General features: G+C 37.6%; 1 protein-coding gene and 1 long non-coding RNA gene across 3 annotated transcripts in view; one reads left to right on the forward strand and one right to left on the reverse strand.

The window, feature by feature from the left end:
- The window catches only part of SETD4 (SET domain containing 4), a 32,197-nt gene extending 22,950 nt beyond the window's left edge, over positions 1-9,247 (forward strand). For both annotated transcript variants that reach the window (XM_063305378.1, XM_063305379.1), the window contains 7 exons: positions 758-846; positions 3,212-3,641; positions 4,077-4,251; positions 6,601-6,682; positions 7,254-7,334; positions 7,473-7,596; positions 8,389-9,247. In XM_063305378.1, the coding sequence (XP_063161448.1) occupies positions 758-846; positions 3,212-3,641; positions 4,077-4,251; positions 6,601-6,682; positions 7,254-7,334; positions 7,473-7,596; positions 8,389-8,523 (1,116 nt within the window). In that variant the 3' untranslated portion in view covers positions 8,524-9,247. The remainder of the gene's footprint in view (positions 1-757; positions 847-3,211; positions 3,642-4,076; positions 4,252-6,600; positions 6,683-7,253; positions 7,335-7,472; positions 7,597-8,388) is intronic.
- A 3,411-nt stretch (positions 9,248-12,658) lies between these two features.
- Positions 12,659-14,851, reverse strand: LOC134498337 (uncharacterized). The gene is made up of 3 exons (XR_010068024.1): positions 14,390-14,851; positions 13,781-13,990; positions 12,659-13,040 (listed from the first exon to the last, which is right to left on the reverse strand). It is a non-coding gene; the product is annotated as an uncharacterized LOC134498337 (long non-coding RNA).
- Positions 14,852-19,633: the final 4,782 nt, after the last annotated feature.

Consider the following 19,633-nt stretch of genomic DNA (forward strand, 5'->3'; position numbering starts at 1 on the left):
ATATTTGGACATCACCAGGTTAGAGATAGCTGATTTAGTTTTGAGATTATAGAATTTTGGCTTAGTATGTTAAGCTGACCCAGCAATTTTTAAAATCTCCCTAGTGCTGTTATAAACTGAGCATCGTTGTACATATAAGGTATAAATACCTTGCTGCGTACAGTCAACAAGGACAGGAGATGTCCTTGTGAAGCACTTTGTTCTCGTTGCAATGTTCATCTTTCTGAATGTTTCTTGTCTTCTTTTATAGTCAATGGTGAGGTAAATATTTGCCAAGGCTAGTTTGGAGTACAATATGAGTACATAAAGGGTTTTGGATGCTTTGAGTCCACAGCTATCTCCATCACTTCCTTCGGTTTATTTCCACTTTGAGATGTAGTGATAGATGCATACTTTAGAGTTTCCCACAGGATTACCAGGGATATTGCACTGTTGGAGCTTCTGCCAACGAATGGACTCTCCTACCCTAACTCTTCTCAGCCAATCTTTGGTGGAGATCAGGGTTGCTCCCAAAGTGAGTATCCAGGGGATCCTCAAACATACAGTGATCTAATCCTCACTTGTGCCTCATCTGCAATATACATGCAACACCTTGAAAATCTGCCTAATTTAAAAGTGGCAATTAATTAATTAATTGCAGAGTGCCTTGGCTGAGATATAGCCAGAGTACTCTTTTTTTTTTACTTTAGCAACATAACAATTTATGAAATGAGTACTTATTCAGTATAATCATTCTGTTTCTTTTAACATTTCACAGGCTGAAGAGTTGATTATTTCTTTGCCTGAAAAGTGCTTGCTTACTTCTAACACTGTGCTTAACAGCTACCTCAGAGATTACATTTTAAAGTAAGTAGGCCACCACTTAATAAAATCCTGAAGTTTTCATATTGACATTTCATAGATTTTATCATTCAAACTTCTACTTCTCCTAAGCTGAACAGTTTCCATTACTTTTAACAAACTTGTGTAATTGGGGAATTGTGTACAGTATGCATTTTTGTAACAATTGATGCCAGTTGTTAGATGGTATTCAGAGTATATACGAAAGGAAAATAATGGAGGGATAATAATGAAATGAAGATAAATTTATTGAAAAATAAGCATTGAAGCTTCCAGGGAGCAGTCTTAAAAGTAGTCTTTTAGGAGTAAAAACTTCATGATTTTGTTAGAGAGTGTTTGGGAAACTTGGGGATGAGAGTGATTGGTTTAGAAGGATAAAACAAGAGATCCTTTTTCAGATAAGTTACTAGTTAGCCATGTGTTGCTTCAAAACAACAAAACTCATGGCATATACAGTATATTGTAATTAGTTGACTTAGTTATCCCTTTGCATGACTTAGTTATCCCTTTGCATGGATATCACATTTATATATAGCTCCATCCCTATGCAAGTGAGGAATTGTAAATGTATGGAATCATTTCCATACAAATCATGTAAATGTATGGAGATCAGAAAAAATATAGACAATCCAGATGGTGAAGCTGTCTTTACTAAAAATGGCCATTCACAAAATAGCTGGATGATAGGCATGTTTGCATTTCTGAGCTGATTAGCACATATTTTGTTATGAGAAGACTTTGTGCATGTGATTAAAAAAACTTAGTTCCAGTTCAGTCTCAAGAGATAGTAATGTATCTTTTGATTAATTATAACTTAGCTGGTTTGCATCAGATTCTGTTTATGTATTTCCTTTGTTTAAGAATGACCTTCTGAAGTCAGAGGCAGAATATTCTGAGTGGGTAAAATCTCTCTGTTCCCATCTGTGAACATTGTGATTTCTGATGTAAGCTTTGTATCCATTTATTTTTTACACAGAAACTGACCCATTTGTACTATATGGCATCAGGAATAAACTCTGCATAAAATTCTACTCCCATATTTCCTCTTTGATATGACCTAAAATTTTATATACAATATTAGGGATTCATATCTTTCTCATCATTCAGGGATTCAGTGTGATAATGTCATCAATTGTCAGCAGTGTCTCATGGCATTAAAATGGCAAATGTGGTTCATGTAAGAAAGTGTCAAATGATGTAATTTGTAGCACATATATATACCAATGAAAATGGTAACTGACTAAGAAAATTGATATACTCTGCATCATTCTAGTTAATATACTTAAAAAGGATGTAGGAAAAGATACTGAAATGGTTAAACATTTATGGCAGGAAAGGTTATAATGTTTGTTGCTTTCTAGCTTAGAAGAATGATGAATAAGCAGAATGTGATAGAAGTGGGTAAACTTATACAAGGTGTGACAGCAGTGCACATGGAGCTTTTTCTTTCTCTGTCAAAATAGACAATGTGGAGTCATTCAGTGAAGCCAAACAGTGAGAAATTCAAGACATAAATATATATATATATACTTCTTTAGACAGCCAGGTTGGTGTAATAGGACATCAGGCTAGAAACCGGGAGACCATGAGTTCTAGTACTGCCTTAGGCATGAAGCCAGTCGTGTGACCTTGAGCCAGTCACACACACACAGCCCTGGGAAGGAGGCAGTAGCAAACCAATTCTGAAAATTTTGGCAAGAAAACTGCAGGGACTAGTCCAGACAGTTGCCAGGAGTTAAGACTGACCTGAAGATGCAATAACTAACTAATTAATTACCTAAATACTGTGGGATTCACTCAAGTAAAGAGTGAGGGTCGCTACTTGGTTTGCTTTAAAACAGGGATAGCAGAGAGAGCTAACAATTTCCATATTGTTGCTCAAAAAAATTCTGTTGGTGTGTCCATTAAATCACCAGAAGTGCAGCTATACGTGAAGGAGTCTGTACTATGTATTTAATGTCAGGATGGCTATATATTACTTCCACTGTCAGAGACAATCTGCTTTAGAACAACAGTTGTTGGAGAACTTTGGTTAGGTGGGTGCTGTTAAGCTCATGCTCTATTTGTGGCTTCCCATGGATCTCTGGTTGGTTGCTGTAGAATTAGACCATGCTGGCTGGGGAATTCTGGGAGTTGAAATCCACACATCTTAAAGTTGCTGAGGTTGAGAAACACTGGATTAGACCATTGAGCCCAATATTCCCTCCATTTGATCTATCAAGCTGTTCTTCCTTTCTTCAATTTCATCCCTTGTGGATAAGAGCTTTCTGATTTTACTTCATATATAGATTGAAACTCAGAAATTTGGTAAAAAATGAGATTGTCAGAATATATTTAACTGTTACCATGATTTCCTTTATATTTTTAATAGATGGAGGCCTCCACTTTCTCCTTTGATAGCATTGTGTTCATTTTTAATAGCAGAGAAGTGGTCCCACAGGACGTCTGTGTGGAAGCCATACCTCGATCTCCTACCTGAAACATATACCTGTCCTATTTATTTGGAGCAAGAAACAGTGAACCTTTTCCCTGAGCCCTTAAGAAGAAAGGCCCTCGAGCAACGATCATTGGTCCAGGAGCTTTTCACTTCTTCAAAGCAATTCTTCTTTTCCTTGCAGCCTTTATTTCCTGCAGATGTGGAGATTATTTTTAACTTCAGTGCCTTCAAGTGGGCTTGGTGCACTATAAATACAAGAACAGTGTTTATGAAAAATTCACAGAAAGCCTGTTTTTCCAGAGAGCCAGATATATATGCTTTAGCTCCATTTCTGGATCTGCTAAATCACAATCCAAATGCCCAGGTAAGATGATAATGATGGTGATATTCGTTTTATTAATTACAGAAAGAAAAGAAAGAAGAAAAAGGAAGTCTTACTTATATGCTCATTTTATATTCTAACATTACTTAGGAAAAAAAAACACATCAAACATATAGATCAGAATATACAAATTGTTTCTTTGTTGGTACTCCAGTTAAAACTCTGATTATAGAATTTTTGTTCAAGTATAGAAAGAGAAAGAAATGCTTCAAGCTCTTGTATAATTGGTATAATTAACAGAGAATGCGTGCCCTTCCAACCTTGTCAGTAAACACATTTAATTCCCCCCATTATATGTATTTTGTGAGCATAATGCACCCAGTGCCTTCAGAAATGTAGAGATTGATCCGAGGATTGCGCCTTCAGTAATAATGTATTGACATGTTTCTCCTGAACTTACATTTTTCTCATACTCAGGTGAAAGCTGCATTTAATGAAAACACAAAATGTTATGAAATAAAAACACTTCTGGGCTGTCAAAAATACAAAGAAGTATATATTTCTTATGGTCCTCATGATAACCAGCGACTGCTTCTAGAATATGGTTTTGTTGCTGCTTGTAATCCACACAGCTGTGTTCATGTTGGTACAGGTAAGGCTGTGGCTAGATCTTGACTTTGATAGGTAATACAAAATAACGTAAAGCTTAGAACAATGAAAGCCCACCACTTTCCCTTAGAGCTTTGAATGCTATCAGTTTTTAACTTCCTACAATTGAATCCTATAAGTAGTCTGATGCACCAGAATGAGACACAGGGGAGTGAAAAAGTGCTAACCCACAGTCCTCTTGGTGGCATTATTGCTTTTCTTCAGAGCTGTGTTGTATTACCCTTATTTAGCTCCACAAATTGCTTAAACAGGAGTTATGACTCCTGTGGGGATGGACCAAATCTGAGGGTTACTGATGATGATGATTAGAGTTCTCTCCCACCATTATTTTCTCCAATTCAAGGTGGTGTACATGAAACTCCCACCTGTTTCCCCACAACAACAGCCCTGTAAGGTGGGTCTGAGAGAGGTACTGGCCCAAAGTCACTCAGTTGGCTTTCACGTCTACAGGAGGACTAAAATGAAGCTGCCTGCTAGGTGGTCAGAAGGGCTGAAAGGCTGCAGGGAACCCAGTCTTTGCAGAGCTCTGATTCCTGGGGAAGGCAGAAGGCACCTACACGTGTGGAAATGGCTGATTTGGGAGAGAAATGCAGGCCAAGGCACTTTCTCAGAGCTGGGAAGATGCTATGGCACCAAGCATATCACTTTGGATAGCTGCTGGTAAAAAATGACACACTCACTTGGCTGCTTCTACCACCATCAATATAATTCTTAGTGGAGTGTTAATTTATTATTTTAGGGGGCTATAGTACAAGTTAGAGACCTGAAGAATCCCTGGCTTGCAACACTGAGGATGTTAGACACCCATCCGTATCCTCAGATGCTGAAGGGTTGTGCTGCATTATCATAGAATTGGAGAGCCAGATTATCATCATTCATTTCCATGCTCCTGGAATTGTATAAGACCTCTTATGCTAACCTGGTGGTATAGTAGCAAACACTGGTTTAGGATTAGTTTTTGTAGCTATGAATTCTAACCTCTGTGCATGCCCAAAGATAAAGATGGAGACTGTTCTGTTCAAGTAAAGTATGCAGTTGTTTAAATTAGCCAAATGAGTACTGCTAAGCACTACTGTTTGCATATAGCATCAACCTCCCCAGCAGATGAGCTCTTGAACTAGTCCATATACATTTGGTAGATTGTATGTAATAGATGCAGATCCAGTATATACCATGGCTATAAGATAGATAGGTATACTCTATCTTTCTGACCTTTGCCCATTTTCTCTCTGAAGGGAAACCTCTTCCCTTGTCATCCTTGACTGCAGCAGTTGTGTGCTACATCAACTGTTGTGAGTGTTAATGGGATCACTAATTATGGGAGAAACCTCAGATCCTGATTTCAAGTTTTGATTAGGAAGAAGCCTTGCTTGGGCAAGAAAGGATAACTTATTTATCCTTATTATTAATTCCTCCTCCTCCTCATTATTATTTTAAATCTTACGAGGTTTTAAAAGAGCTGCTTATGTTTATCTACAGAGTTTGTAACTTTTTTTAAAAGGTTGCATCTCCTGCTTTATCTTCCTGATTTGAGGTGCATGCTTTGTCAGGGTGGGATGCGTGCTTTGTCAAGCAAACAGCAATTGGGCTGGCGTAGCATTGCGGCATGTGGTTTAAAGCACCACTTGCAGTCTCGTGTGGTGGACCCACACCATCACTGCCACTTAGAGTGATTCTGTGCAAGCCAGGATCATCCCTTCTTACCTTGATTTAGTGGAAAGATTCAGTGGATAAAGGCCAGAAGGAACCACACTGTTTAGACCACACTGTCCTCACAAGTTGCTTTGCAAAGAATTTTGAAATACCACATAATAATTACAAATTAAATGCAGAAGCAACTAAAAGTGTAGACTTGGCTAAAAACTTATCTACATTTTTGTTCAAAGCCAGCCATGATGAAGCCATCTGCATTTCCCTGAAAACGAGACCCACAGCAGTGGGTGCTGTTCGTAAGGCTCTGTTCCAAGAACCTCATGCTAATAGCTTTTGCCGGCTGGCCAGAGAGAAGGCCTGCAGAAGCTGAGTGATAGAGCGAGGCAGACCAATGCGATAGGCATTTCAGATGTGGTAGTTGTATAGGCTGAAGTGACACATGCACAGGCATGGGCATCCTGTGTGTATCTAGACACACTTTGTTTCCACCAGGCAACAGGAGGCAATTTTTTTTCCTAATTTGTGCCCACAAGTACCTATGTACAAGAATATTTTTGTTTGTTTAATATATAGTGGATATGTTAATATTAACTGCTAGTACAAAATACTTAAAATGCCAGCCTTGCAAAAGTATTGCAGCTTTTATTTGCCTTAAACATTTTATTTTCACTTTCTTTAGATACATTGCTTAAATATCTTTATTCAGAAGACAAACAGAAATCTATGAAACTTTCCATTTTACGAGAGCACAAGTTGTTAGAGTAAGTCATACACATCTTTAAATAGTACCACTTTTGAAGATTTCCCATAAAACTTTCTCAGTATTATTTATGGATTTGGGGTGCCAATATAAGTTTGTTCAGTATTTGTTGCTTCTGCATGAACTCTGGCTAAGTACAGGAATTTTACTAACTTTGGAACTCATCCTGCTATGAAGATTGTGCTAATATACATGGTTTGGAACCTAAGATATTTGTCTACTTTATAACCCTGTCCCTGACACATTGCCTGTAGTTAGTCAATATTTTATATGCATAAACTGTATTTCTGTAAACATACATAAAACCATAGACTGCTACTTCTTGATTTAGGGCTGTAACAGAATTGTTGTGTATATTTGGAAATTTTAGGAAGGTGCATATTAAAGGTGCTGGTCTTATTTCCAGCAATAGTTGGGTAGTAGCCCTCTGTTTGAACGTGTTTAGTATATACTCTTTTTTAAAACAGTACTATGGGGTATTGCAAGAGTGGATTGGTGAAGTGAGATGAATATTTCAGCATATGAAATAAACTGAATTTAGATTTTTTAAAAATGCTACTTTTTATCTCTAGTGATCTGACGTTTGGCTGGGATGGGCCATCTTGGACACTTCTTACAGCTCTTAAATTGTTATGTCTTGAAGCAGATCAATTGTAAGTTGCAAATATTTGCTGAAAATGACTGTTGTGAGAAAATATCATTTGAATGCCATTTTCTTGCTTTGTATGAATGTCTGATGCTTTGTATGAATGTCTGATACATACAAATATATTCACAATTCATGATTCTAGTACTTTGTGGAAAAAAGTATTGCTTGGAGATGTTGCTTCAAAGAGGAATGAAGAAAAGAGTGTGGATCTTGCAACAAAAATATGTATGTCATTGATGGAAGAAACTCAGCAAGTACTTCAGAAGGTACTTTACTATTTAACTACTCCGATATAAAGTTTGAGAGTGGAATGTTCTAATAGTACTTAGTTTATTAAGATTGAAAAAAAAATGAGATTCCACTTAAAACTGAAAAAACTCCTGTCATAAGTTATATCAGCTTATCTCCAGACAGTATAGGTCAGGAATTTGTAGAGAAGATGCTTGGCTCTGATAAATCTTCAAGAAGAAGGAACTCTTCAACTATGGAGCAGTGAAAAATGTTGGTTTAAACTCCTAATGAAAAAGGAATAGATGGATTACTGATACTTTATTAGAGATTAGCATATGAGATCAACAAAATTAGACTTTGTAGCAATTTTTCTAGAAGTATAAAATAAATAGAAATAGACCAGATTTACCCAAAACTAGATTTTCTAAATGTGTAAAGATATTTTCATTATTCCCCAGCCAGCATGTAACTAATTATAGAATTGGAAATGGCTATTTAAAGCCATTGAGTCCATCTCTTTTTAGTATAGGAATCCAAAGAAAGTATCTGTGATAAAGAGCTGTCAGCCTCTGCTTGAATCTAGAGAAAGGAACACCAATGCCTCTTTAAGAAATTAGTTCCACTGTCAAACAATCCTTACAAATGGAAAGTTTTCTCTGACATCAACTAGAATCTGCTATCTTATCACTTGAAACTATTATTGTGTGTTCTGATCAATTAGTGTATGTCTATCATTATTTTTAAAATATCAAATGATAATTTGATTTTATGAGTAAAAGTATTTTAACAACCAGAGAGTTTTAAAATGTATATTTTTTTCTTTTCAGATTTCAGTCTTAAAAAATTATTGTGAACGTCTTGTGAACCAGCTGGCTTTGGTGGAAGCATTACATGCAGAAAATCAAAGAATCTTGCAGCTTTCGTATGAGATTCTTCAGCAGTTACCCTCCACAACCATTTAATTTTCCTGAAACAAAATTGAGCCTCTGCAGCAATAAAACAATTTAATATTCAGTATGAACACTCTGTGAAACAGAAACAGAAAAAAACCAACTAAGAACATACCGTTCTTTAAAATCCTTTAACTAAGACTGCATTAATCAGAAAGAAAATGTGGCACAGCTGTGGCTGCAGTGCTACCCGTTACTTCACGTATCTCTGGTTTCCTTGAATGTAGCAATTTTAAGACTGCTTCATGTGCACTCCTTGTACATTTGAACGTTGTTTGTTTTCTTCTCACCTAGCTCCCATATTTTGTAAATTTTGAATTTGTTAAAGGCATCATTAGGTTCAGATGTGCAATTTGTATTTTGGCCACTGGAGAAATTCATTCACAACCGTGCTTAATGTAACCATAAAGAACAGCAACCCGCGTTCACTTCCAATTCTTTATGAAGCCTAATAAGTAGCTGTTCAAGTTTTTCTAGAGAAATTAATGTCAGTCAGTTTAGTATATACATCTGAGAAGGATCAAAGAGCAGTGTTTTGTATACGGCAAAGCTAAATAGTTTTATGTGATTTAGTATGTGCTTACAACTATTTTTAAAAGAGGGCAAAGAATGTTATCTTTTGGAGTGGTGCTAATTTTAAATAATGTACTAAAGCAAATTGTAAAAAATATGTTGTATATAATAGTTATAAAAAAGAGAATATATGTCTTCTATGCTGTTATGACAGTGGAGACCATTTTGTGTGTCTTTGTTCAGTTCTTGTGGCTGTGGTGCTCATGAAAAAGAGAATATGGTGATCTCAGAAGTTCCCTTGATATCATTTTACAGCTATCATTAGAATGGTTTTTAGTTTCCCAGTTTCAGCTATAAAATGGGGTAATCATTCATCATGGGTTAGTGCTTTTAGACCTGTCCGTTCAGGAAAAGATAAGATAGTATCAACTTTCAAACTCAGTTAATTAAAGCTTTTAAGTGCATTATGAATGAAATGTCAAAAGATGACACTATGGGGAAAGATCTGTAAGTGATGCGGTCAGTGATTTGAAGTGAGTTTTTCCTTAGAAATACGAAGCTGTGTAGAAAAAATGGGCATTTTTATAGCATGAAGTATATGGAATAATCCGGTATGCAGCATTGGTAAGCAGAGGTGAAGATAATGAGGAGGATGGAAGAAAATGTTAACATAATGGCAGAGTACAACGTGTCTAGTTTGTTGAATTGCAAACAAAATGCTAAGGTTGTCACAAGGATTGTAAGCACCGGCTAAGGGTCACATCCACCTAGAGCAATTTCCCTTTTGCATGAGTTGCACACACAAATTCCTACTATTACTGTGGTGTACAGCCAAGAGGTACCACAGGTAGTTTGATAAACATAAAACCAGTTTAACTGTAGACTTTGAGTTGAATGTTATTACACACTGAAAATAATCTCTGAGCTTACTGGTGGTATGGACTATAGGTAGTCCTCGCTTAACTACCACAATTGGGACCGGAATTTCAGTTGCTAAGTGAAGCTGTCATTACACAAATCCAACCCGATTTTACAACTTTTTTTGCAGTGGTTGTTAAACGTATCACTATGGGCATTAAGTGAACCATGTGATCGTTAAGCAAATCACATGGTTCCCCATTGATTTTGCTTGCCAGAAGCCAGCAGGGAAGATAAAAAGTGGCAGCCACATGACCACAGTATGCTGCGATTGTCATAAATGCAAACTGGTTGCCAAGCACCCCAATCACAATCACATGACTGCGGGGATGCTGTGATGGTTGTAAGTGTGAGGATTAGTCGTAAGTCATTTTTCCAGCACTGTCGTAAATCAGAACCATCACTACACAAATAGTTGGTAAGCGAGGACTACCTGTATTCAAATCTGATTTCTAGAAAGTATTGTACAATATGTGCAGAGTGGGGGCAGGAGAAATGAATGCAAGGTCAGCCCAAACAAGTTGTGTGTATGATGTTAAATCATTTCAGGCAAAAGTCTCAATGGTTGGTGTGTGCATGTGTGTGTGCATACTTTTGAGTCACCCTTGAATCTGGTGACTACATGAACAAATACAGTTTTCTTGGCAAGACTTTTGGAAGTGGTTTGCCATTGCCTTCTTCCTAGCGCTCAGAGAGAGAGACTGGCCAAAAGTCACCCAGATGAGTAAGGAAGGACTAGAATTCATGGTCTCCCAGTTTCTAGTAGCCATGGAATTATTTTTTCCCTGTTGGGGACAGAAATCTACCCTTTTCTGTCTACCTAGATTGGTTGCACCTAAGCTAGGGGTGATGGACTTTCATCTATTGAATGTATTGTAGTAGACATTGGGGATATAATTGGGGGCTGGAATAGATGAGAATCCAAGGATTTCTTCCAACTCTAAAGACTGCTGGGGTATTGGCATATTTGGAATTCTCTCTCTTTGGTATATGGAGTGTTTTGAGCTCCTGAATGAGAGGTGGAACACAAATCAATAGAGCAGACTATAATTATGAAATACTTCTAATTCATGTATTTTATCATTTTTTAGGCACATGTTGCATTGACATATCAGCTAAGACATGGCTTGTTTTAAACACAGTTTGTTCAAGTAGCCCAGTTCCCAATACTGTCTCAACCCATGGCTTGTAAACCACAATAACTGGCTTTGCATAGAACCAAAGAAACTGCATTATGAACATAGCATCTGAAACCCAGGCACCCTTGCTTATATTGAGCAAGTTCTCTCAGCCTTGCCTTCTGTTCTGAGATTTTGCATGACAAGTATGCAGCTCTACTAATAACAATAATGAATATGAAAACAAAACTAATGAAAGAAAGCTTTTATATATTAAGTATGCAAAGGAAATACCTTAGATTACATACAGGCTCCAAACTACAGGAGTTAATAATACACTTTATCTTAAAAGAAGATAATAGTATTTGACTGCACTTTGTTTATGCTGTGTGCTAACCCTTAGTGCAAATACGTAATTAGTCAGGAATATGTGGGAATTATTTTTTCAGAAGTCACTGCTGTTTTCAAAGTGTACACTAGGGGGTGCATATGTACTGCAGAGTAAATTTTATATAATATTAAAATTAATGCCTAAATATGTATTTGCTTTCTTTAAAAAAGGACTTTTCCCCCCACTGATTTCTGCAGTTCAAGACAGAGTAGTCTATGAATTCTGTAGTGTTCAAAAACACACTTAAAGAAAATATTTTTTCAGTTATTTTAAGTTTCTGGTATAGTATGTGCAGCTTCCTCACAGGAGATAGTGCTGGATGTTTCAAATATGTGCTGCGAAGCTCAGTGAAGATTGGAACGACCAGGGTGCCAGTTCTGGACTACCAAATTTAGAGGCAGCACAACACAAATACCACTGCTGTAGAAAAAGAAAAAGCGTACCTTTTTCATGCCCTACCTCTAGACTTCCCTGAAATAGCTGATTGGCTCCAATGGGAAATAGAATATTGGATATAATGAACTACTTCCCTTGATTTTCCTTCCAAATAGTATTTAATGTTACTTAATCTTAGAAGTCACGTGACTGTAGAGGGTATTGAAGTACTCTGAGCTCATAGAACGAGGGCTTTGTGGATTGTGGAATATGTCCAAGTTTAAGCATTAGCTACGTTCTCAGGAAAAAGGGGTTGATGTGCAAGCTAGTTGAGATGGTAGAAGCTTGTCTAGCATTAGTAATTACCCTGTTCCTATATTCTGAAGAATATTGTGCTTCCCAGGATCACAATTTGAAAACCACTGTTGCACCAGTCATCTTGTGCATCTGACTGGATACCAGCCTTCATATGAGAACACAGCAGTAGAGTCCACAAGCTACCTGCATGTACACTTCAGCCACATTTGTATATTCCGTTATTTTTTCTAGGTTATCCTGAATTTCAGAATGTTGCTTGGTTCTGTTGCTCACCATTTATGGTTTGAGTATCAGGGGACAGAAATTTCAGTTTACTTATTTTAATCTGTTTTCAAGGCTAGCTAAATTGGGCTACCTGAAGGGAATCCATTTTTTCTTCCCTGTCTTCCTAGTACTATTAACCATTTCAGGGGCAAAGAAAGCATATGGAGACTAAAGCTGTAAGGCATGTGATGGGAAAGAATGCAGAGACTTGCTCCTTACCTACTTTTAGAAGTAGTGTGAGGATATTAGACTGGCCATTTTGAGAAGTTGGTGGGAAAAGTGCTGTGAAGAACTCCCTTTGACTTCTTGAAAGGGCCAGTTTAATTGCCACACAAATGCTAGACATTTGTTGAATTATACATAATCAAGCCCAATAAATCAATACAGTAAAACAAATACAGCCCTTTCACCCTTTTACTTATTTGAAACTTACACTTGTAGGTATCCCAGGTTTTACATTAGTTGTAACCAACAACATGCTTTTATACTATTTTATTAAATTTACACCATTTTATTAAAACTCCCAGATTTCATTTAAGGGTACATGATAGCATGACCTTCCTGAAGTAAGCAGCTATGTTTAGTGCTTGAATGGCAGAAGCCTGAAGACTCAACTTATACTACTCCATGTTCTGTGAGGAAAGAAAGGAAGTATATAAATGTTTCTTTGTTTCTTTGTATTCAACCCATCTCCCCCCTATCTTTTCAAACATGTTTTGTATAAATGTGGAGAGATTATAGATCAGAAGTAGATAACTTGATGCCCTGCAGATGTTTCGAACATCAGTGCCCATCAGTCCTAGGCAGGATGGCTGCCTAGGCACTGTAGGAATTGTAGCCCACATTTTTGGAGTTGCTCTGATATTTATCTGGACACAGCAGTCATTGTTAGCATAATTAAACGTTAATTTTGCAAGGAACCCTAATTCTTTGTTTTAATTAAACAAGGAAATGAATTCTCAGTGACAAGAATACAGTGTAAACATTCAGCAATACTTGTGTGCTTCTATATATGTATCTTCATTTTGGATTACCACACAAATGAATTTCTCTATAATGATCACTGTCTATTGAGCTGAAAGCATTTTGTAATGCTGAAAGGTGCATTTTGGACTAGAGTGTCAAGAGTTGAAAAGATCCTGTATGCACACAGGGGAAGGAATCGTTTTTCTCCATTAGCTTACTGATACTGTGAAGATTGATGTTGAGCAGGGCCCTGTATTACCTTCTCTTCCTTTGTTTAACATTAAAAAAATGTTTTAGTAGTCACAAAAATGAGTTTTGTCTTCCCTTCCTCTTACTGTCAAACAAAGTTTGCTTCGGTTCTCAACTTCACATGGAATTTGTCATGGACAGGAAGCATATACCTTACCTTGTGAATATATAACTTGTAGTCGCCTCTTAGGAAGAAAAAAGGGAAGAGAAGAGAAGAACCCCTTTCATCATGTTCAGTTTTCCTCACTGTTTTATTTCACTTAAAACATCACTCAGGACCAAGTGGTATTTGTCAGTAGTAATTGGCAAAGGCTGCAGGCAGTTTTCAAGGCTGTCTGGGTAGAAAATCTCAAAGCAGTTGTCTGTGCTGAAAGAAAATATTACATTTGATCTCTTCCTCCTCCACACCTCCCCCTTCCGAATCTTGCAGACATGATGTATGTCTGCATTCCATAGCTTGAAGAGTCCTCATTTTTAAATGTCAGGAAGTAGTTTTTCTTCAGAAATGTACAGTATTGTCTGGGAAATAACCACAATGTACATGCAGTTATTTTTCTGAGTCCTTTTCAAAAGGTTCTGTTTTACTGTGGTTTTCAATAGCTGGCAAACTATAATATTTTCTGTGATGACTGCATCAACTTTCCCTCCTCCACCACGTCTTTTTTTAATTATTATTATTATTATTCAAGCATAAATTTCTTCTTGGGTGTTTCCTATTTGAGTAATGAGCCTCACACCAAGACCTCTGTGCAATTAATCACCTCACCTTTAATTCAGTTGTACAAATCGAATCCAACTTTATCTTCTCTGTCTTTGCACTTGTCCACTGCAATGACAAAAGATGAATGGGCAAGTATGAGACTTTCAACACATTAAGCATATGGATGATTGGTTTCTTTCTTTAAGTTATGACCAGGTGCAGGAGTCCTTTTTGAATCATTCCCAGGCTCTCTGCAGTCTTAGGAAACATCAAAAGCTGAATCTGAATATCATCTGTGGCCAAGGACTGTAGATCATGGCTCTCTAGTTGAAAGTGTCTGCCCAAAGTCTTGCTTGTGGCCCCCACAGCCCTTGAAAAAGTGCTGTTAAGTTGTAACTTTTCAAGTCATATAAGGTAATTGAAATGATTAAACTCATGAAGAAAGATTATATCTACTCTATTTAATTTCAATTAACTTTAAATGTAAATTAAATCAAATTTAGCTTTTGTCTCACCCAGCCATTTCTTTGCCTGGCTATTCCTACTCCTTGCTCTCATTTTAAGGATTCACTCTTACTCTAAAACAGGGTTCCTCAATCTTGGCAACTCTAAGCTGTGCGGACTTCAACTCCCAGAATTCCCCAGCCAGCTTTGCTGGCTGGGGAATTCTGGGAGTTGAAGTCCGCACACCTTAGAGTTGCCAAGATTGAGGAATTCTGCTCTAAAAGTCCCAAATTTGATTTGATGTGTTAAAACTCCCTGCACTGTACAACTTCAGGCAAGGGTTCCTATGAATGAAGGGCTTTCTGAGAATATGTAAATAACTCCGCCACGTAATATCCATGCATACAGCAGAAGAACTGTAAGAGTTGGTTTAATCTGTTGCAAGGATGAATGAGTGGGGAGAATCTTTTTAGTTTTACTTGAAAACATGTAGGAGAAGAATTAGCAAACAAAGTAGAGTAGGCAGGAACTAGGATGAATTTAACATCTATACAGAAGATAAGGAGTAAATATTGGGGGTACTTTAGGTACAAACAGAACCCTAGTTTGTTTCTAAGTAACACATTAAGAGAAGCAATCCAATACGTAGCTTATGCTGAGGAGTCAGTATTTTTCAGCTTGGGCTGTTGCTTTATGATCCTGGAACTGTAAGGTGTGGGCTTCCATGCATGCTCTGGTGGTGCTGCAACTGAAAAAATTCTCTGTGAGCACGGCTGGTTTGCGGAATTTGGGAGTCCAATGTCTGGACCAGATTTGCCCCCCTCCAGTATATACAGGCAAAATCTAAATAAATATTACATTTGTTTTTTAAAGTTTACATCATTCTTCCTTAGTGTCTCTCTCGCTCTCTCTACTAGAGAGAGAGAGACTCTACAAGAGTCTCTTTCTACTAAGGGACATACTTCCTGTGCAAGGGAAAGAGGAATTGCTTTTATTTTAAATGCTATTTTCCTTGTTTTCCCTCCTGGACACTTCCACAGAGTTGCTGTAGCAATTGCTTCCATTTCAGCTATACAAAGAAAGTAAAACAACAAACATTCCATCACCATAAAGACTTACTTCTTCTAGAATTATATCATAGCATTCACTTTTTTCTTCCTTCTGTTTTCTGGTGTTTATCCAGTTACCTATCCTGAATAATATCTGTTCTCTTAAACCACAGCTTCTAAGCTTATTCAAAAATCTTTGGTGAAGGCCTTAGTCAATGTTGGGTATTTTTAAAGTCCGAATATGTATACACTGTCAAGAGGATCATCCCTGTTTACCTGCCTTTCATGCTTTCAGATAACTGCCACTTCCTCCTGCTTCTGTCTCCATCCCCCGGCTGCAAATGGGATGGAAGGCAGGAAAGGCCTGGCTTCAGCTGTGGCTGCTGGGCTCACTAGTAGCAGCTTCCCTGGCTCAGACCCAGGGCATCTCACTTCTTAGGCTCCCCCTCATAGTCCTTCTGACTTTAATTGGGAAAAGGGGTCTCTTCTGGGCTGTTGAAAAGTGGCAACATGGCAGGACATTGGCCTGACATTGGACAGTTTGGCAGCCACATGGCTCTGGATTGCAATAGGTCCTGGGCCTATAGACCAGACACACACCCTGGCAGGCAGAAGAGCTTGCCTCTTGCATCTCCCTTGGTGATGGTTACCAGAAGGGATTGATTTTTCTCTTGCTTTCCTTGTTCTCTGCAAACATTGCTCACTTCCTCTGTTACTTGCCTGCCCTCAGACCATGCAGCAAAGAAGCCAGGAGCATGGCAGATGATGGCTCTGCTAGAATTTGAATAAGCAGGTTGGTGGTAGCAGAAATGGGACAGTTGAGCTAAAGAGGACCTTTGCTTCATGGACATCACTATTCTGATACCCAGTGTAATTACCTAGGTTGAAACCCCTTAAACCAGACCTTTCCATCAGGGCTGAATGCAGGTATTCTTCTCTAGAATGCATTCTTAGAATGATTTAGCAGTAAAGCAAAAACTAAATTTTTTACCTATACTCCTCTGTCTGTTTTTCTGAAAGTCATCTGTGTCTCTCTTCCAATCTATTTTAGTCTAGGGATAGGTTTGGAAACTCTTATGCACTTTAGTAATTACTTGCATGTATTAATAATGGGCAATACTGTGCTTATGATTAAGAATTTTAAAATGTAAGAGTTGTTTTGAAGTCAGTCCCTATTGTTAAGCATCCTAACTGAATTTAGTTTCAGTGTGTGAAAAAGAGAAATGTTTATTGGAAATTTAGCTATTAGATTTTTTAAAATAATGACCTTAAGCCATCTCATAGATTGTGTGTCTTATGATACAATCCATTATATCTGTATTCTGAGTATGTTTATTGACTAGGAGCACTACATCATTCTTTATGTGGTCCCAGTTGAATCATTTGGTTTGTGTAGGAAAATACGATGTTTCAGAATCTACCAGCAACAGCTTGGTCATAAGACATCTACTGTAGTCCCAGAGAGGCTGAACGATGCTATACTGAGGTTCTGGTTAGATCTGTGGACAGGTTTGTTATCAAGTTAGTCATCATTGTTTGATTTCAGTGTAACTTTCCTTCCACTGGAAATGTAGTACTGATCATTTTTATTATCATTTGTTTTGTAAGACTGTTCAAAATAATATGTTCAGTTTTGTCCTGAAGTTTCTTAGGGCAGATCTTATTTTATGATTGGCCCATTACCAGTATAGACCATTCACTGCTTCCTGAATACGGGAACAGATGACCTTGTCCTCTTCCCACTCCCCGCCCATTAAAAGTGCACCCTGCACTCCTAGTTTTCTTGCTTTGTCTCAAAAATACTGTTTTCTGATCCAAGCCATCTTAGGTACTCCAGATTGTTTCCAGTTATGGTCTTTGACTATAATAAAGATTTATTTGAATAACAGACTGATATTCAGACCTAAATACATTACATGAATCAACATTTTAAACTATTGTTTGCCTTCATTGAATAGTGTTCATTATCCAAGGGGGGTCAACAAGATATGATGGTGTTTGCGTATCTCCAGGATTGTTTGAAGACAAAACCACAGCCAAGCTGGATAACAGAAGTGTGGTTAGATAGCGTAACTTTAGGAACACTTTTCATGGCTTACCACAAAACCTCAATAGAGATACGTTAGAAAGTAGATTGAAGCTGTTCTCTTGTATACTTCTGAGAACTGAAGCCACAGTCAATGCTTGTGACCTATTAATGATTGTAACTTTGCCTTTTCATTTTGTACAGAAATCAAGGAAAAACAGAATGCAATCTATTTCCATTTAATAGCTATATGTCTTTTACTGGGTCTTGGTTATTGCTGTGGGATGCATGCAAACTGATAGAATGGAATTTACATACAGTTGGCACAAAATAATCATGTTTGTGCAGGCAAGGAAAACTTATAACAAGAAGCTTTAAACAATATACAGTATGCCATTTTCACATGGTGAAAATGTTGCAAACTCTCCACAAAAGCCATCAATGCTTCCCTGACTTTCCCTATATATTTATTTTACTTGATTTCTACCCCACCTTTCTATTCAAGCTTATACTCATTTTAAGCATTTTTTAGCTCTTCTTTGTTTGCTTGTTCCTTCCAAGCCAGCTTTTATAAAGCAAACTTGCTTGGAGGATGATTCTTACTAGTTACCAGGTTATGTACAAGTCACCTATAGAAGCATGCCTGTACTCTGACATGCTAAATTTCTGCTTTCTCCTTGTGTTTCAACCAATGCACTCCTGTCCTGAAATTAATGGAATAAAATCCAAGTTAAAAGTGAATTACTCCTTCATGAAGCTAATAAATGGACATGAATACTGTATGTACAATGACTAATATATAAAATATATGATTTTATATATGATCCTTCTCTCAGATTTCAAAAAGTGTGTTTAGAGGAGTGACAAATACAACTTTATATAATTCACAGACACTTATGGGATGAAGGTTTCCTCCCTCATGCTGAGGACTATATATATTTCAGTCTGCAGAAGGGGGACTGGATTGCAAGAACTGGCCCTCATGAATGAGATAGAGGGATTTTCAAGTATCTATGTCTGCATAAATATATTTAGTGTTTTTAGTTCTAGAACATTAAATTTGTTCTTCTGGATGTATTCCTGGCAACTGTGAGTGTTACAAAATCTCCACCTCTTCCCTAGGACAAATTTCTGATTAGTAATTTTAGGCTTCCACTAAGACTCAGAGACCTTCCAAAACAAACAAGCCATGCCCCATTCTGTCATGAGAATTAGCTAACATTTATTTCACTATTTGTTTCAGACTCCAGGTTAAAGGGAGTTCTGTGGTTCTTTCATTCTGCATGATGGAGAGAGGCAGCTTAACTCTTTCCCTGACTTTCAGCTGCCAAGAATGGGAGTTAAAACAGCCTCTCTCTTCCCCTGTTCTTCTGCACGGGCACAGCTTTGCTGGGCTTATTTGGGTTTTAAAAATAAACCTGGAGAAAGAATGTGCTTGAGGGAGTAGGTACAACAGGAACAGCCAGAACTTTTCTATCCATGTCTCCATTTTCATCCAGCTGCAAGCATTAGGCAGAATCTTTGTTTGAACTGGCTGCATACTCAGAATCTCCCTTAAGAAAAGTTCAGGAAAGTTATTCTGGGTGGCAAAACATTAATAGCTTCAGAATGGTGCACCAGGCAATTATTCTTCCGTATAGGCTTTATGAAGTGTCATAGCCAGGGCACGGTCTGACGGCACAAATTGCAGAGTCAACTTTCTAAAGTTAAGCAGGTCTGAGCTAGTCAGTGCCTAGGAAACATCGGTACAGTAGAGTAAGAGTTCCACTGGAGTAAACGAGCTATGAAGAA

Source organism: Candoia aspera, chromosome 5 (genome assembly GCF_035149785.1).
Source record: "Candoia aspera isolate rCanAsp1 chromosome 5, rCanAsp1.hap2, whole genome shotgun sequence".
Classification (NCBI taxonomy): Eukaryota; Metazoa; Chordata; class Lepidosauria; order Squamata; family Boidae; genus Candoia; species Candoia aspera.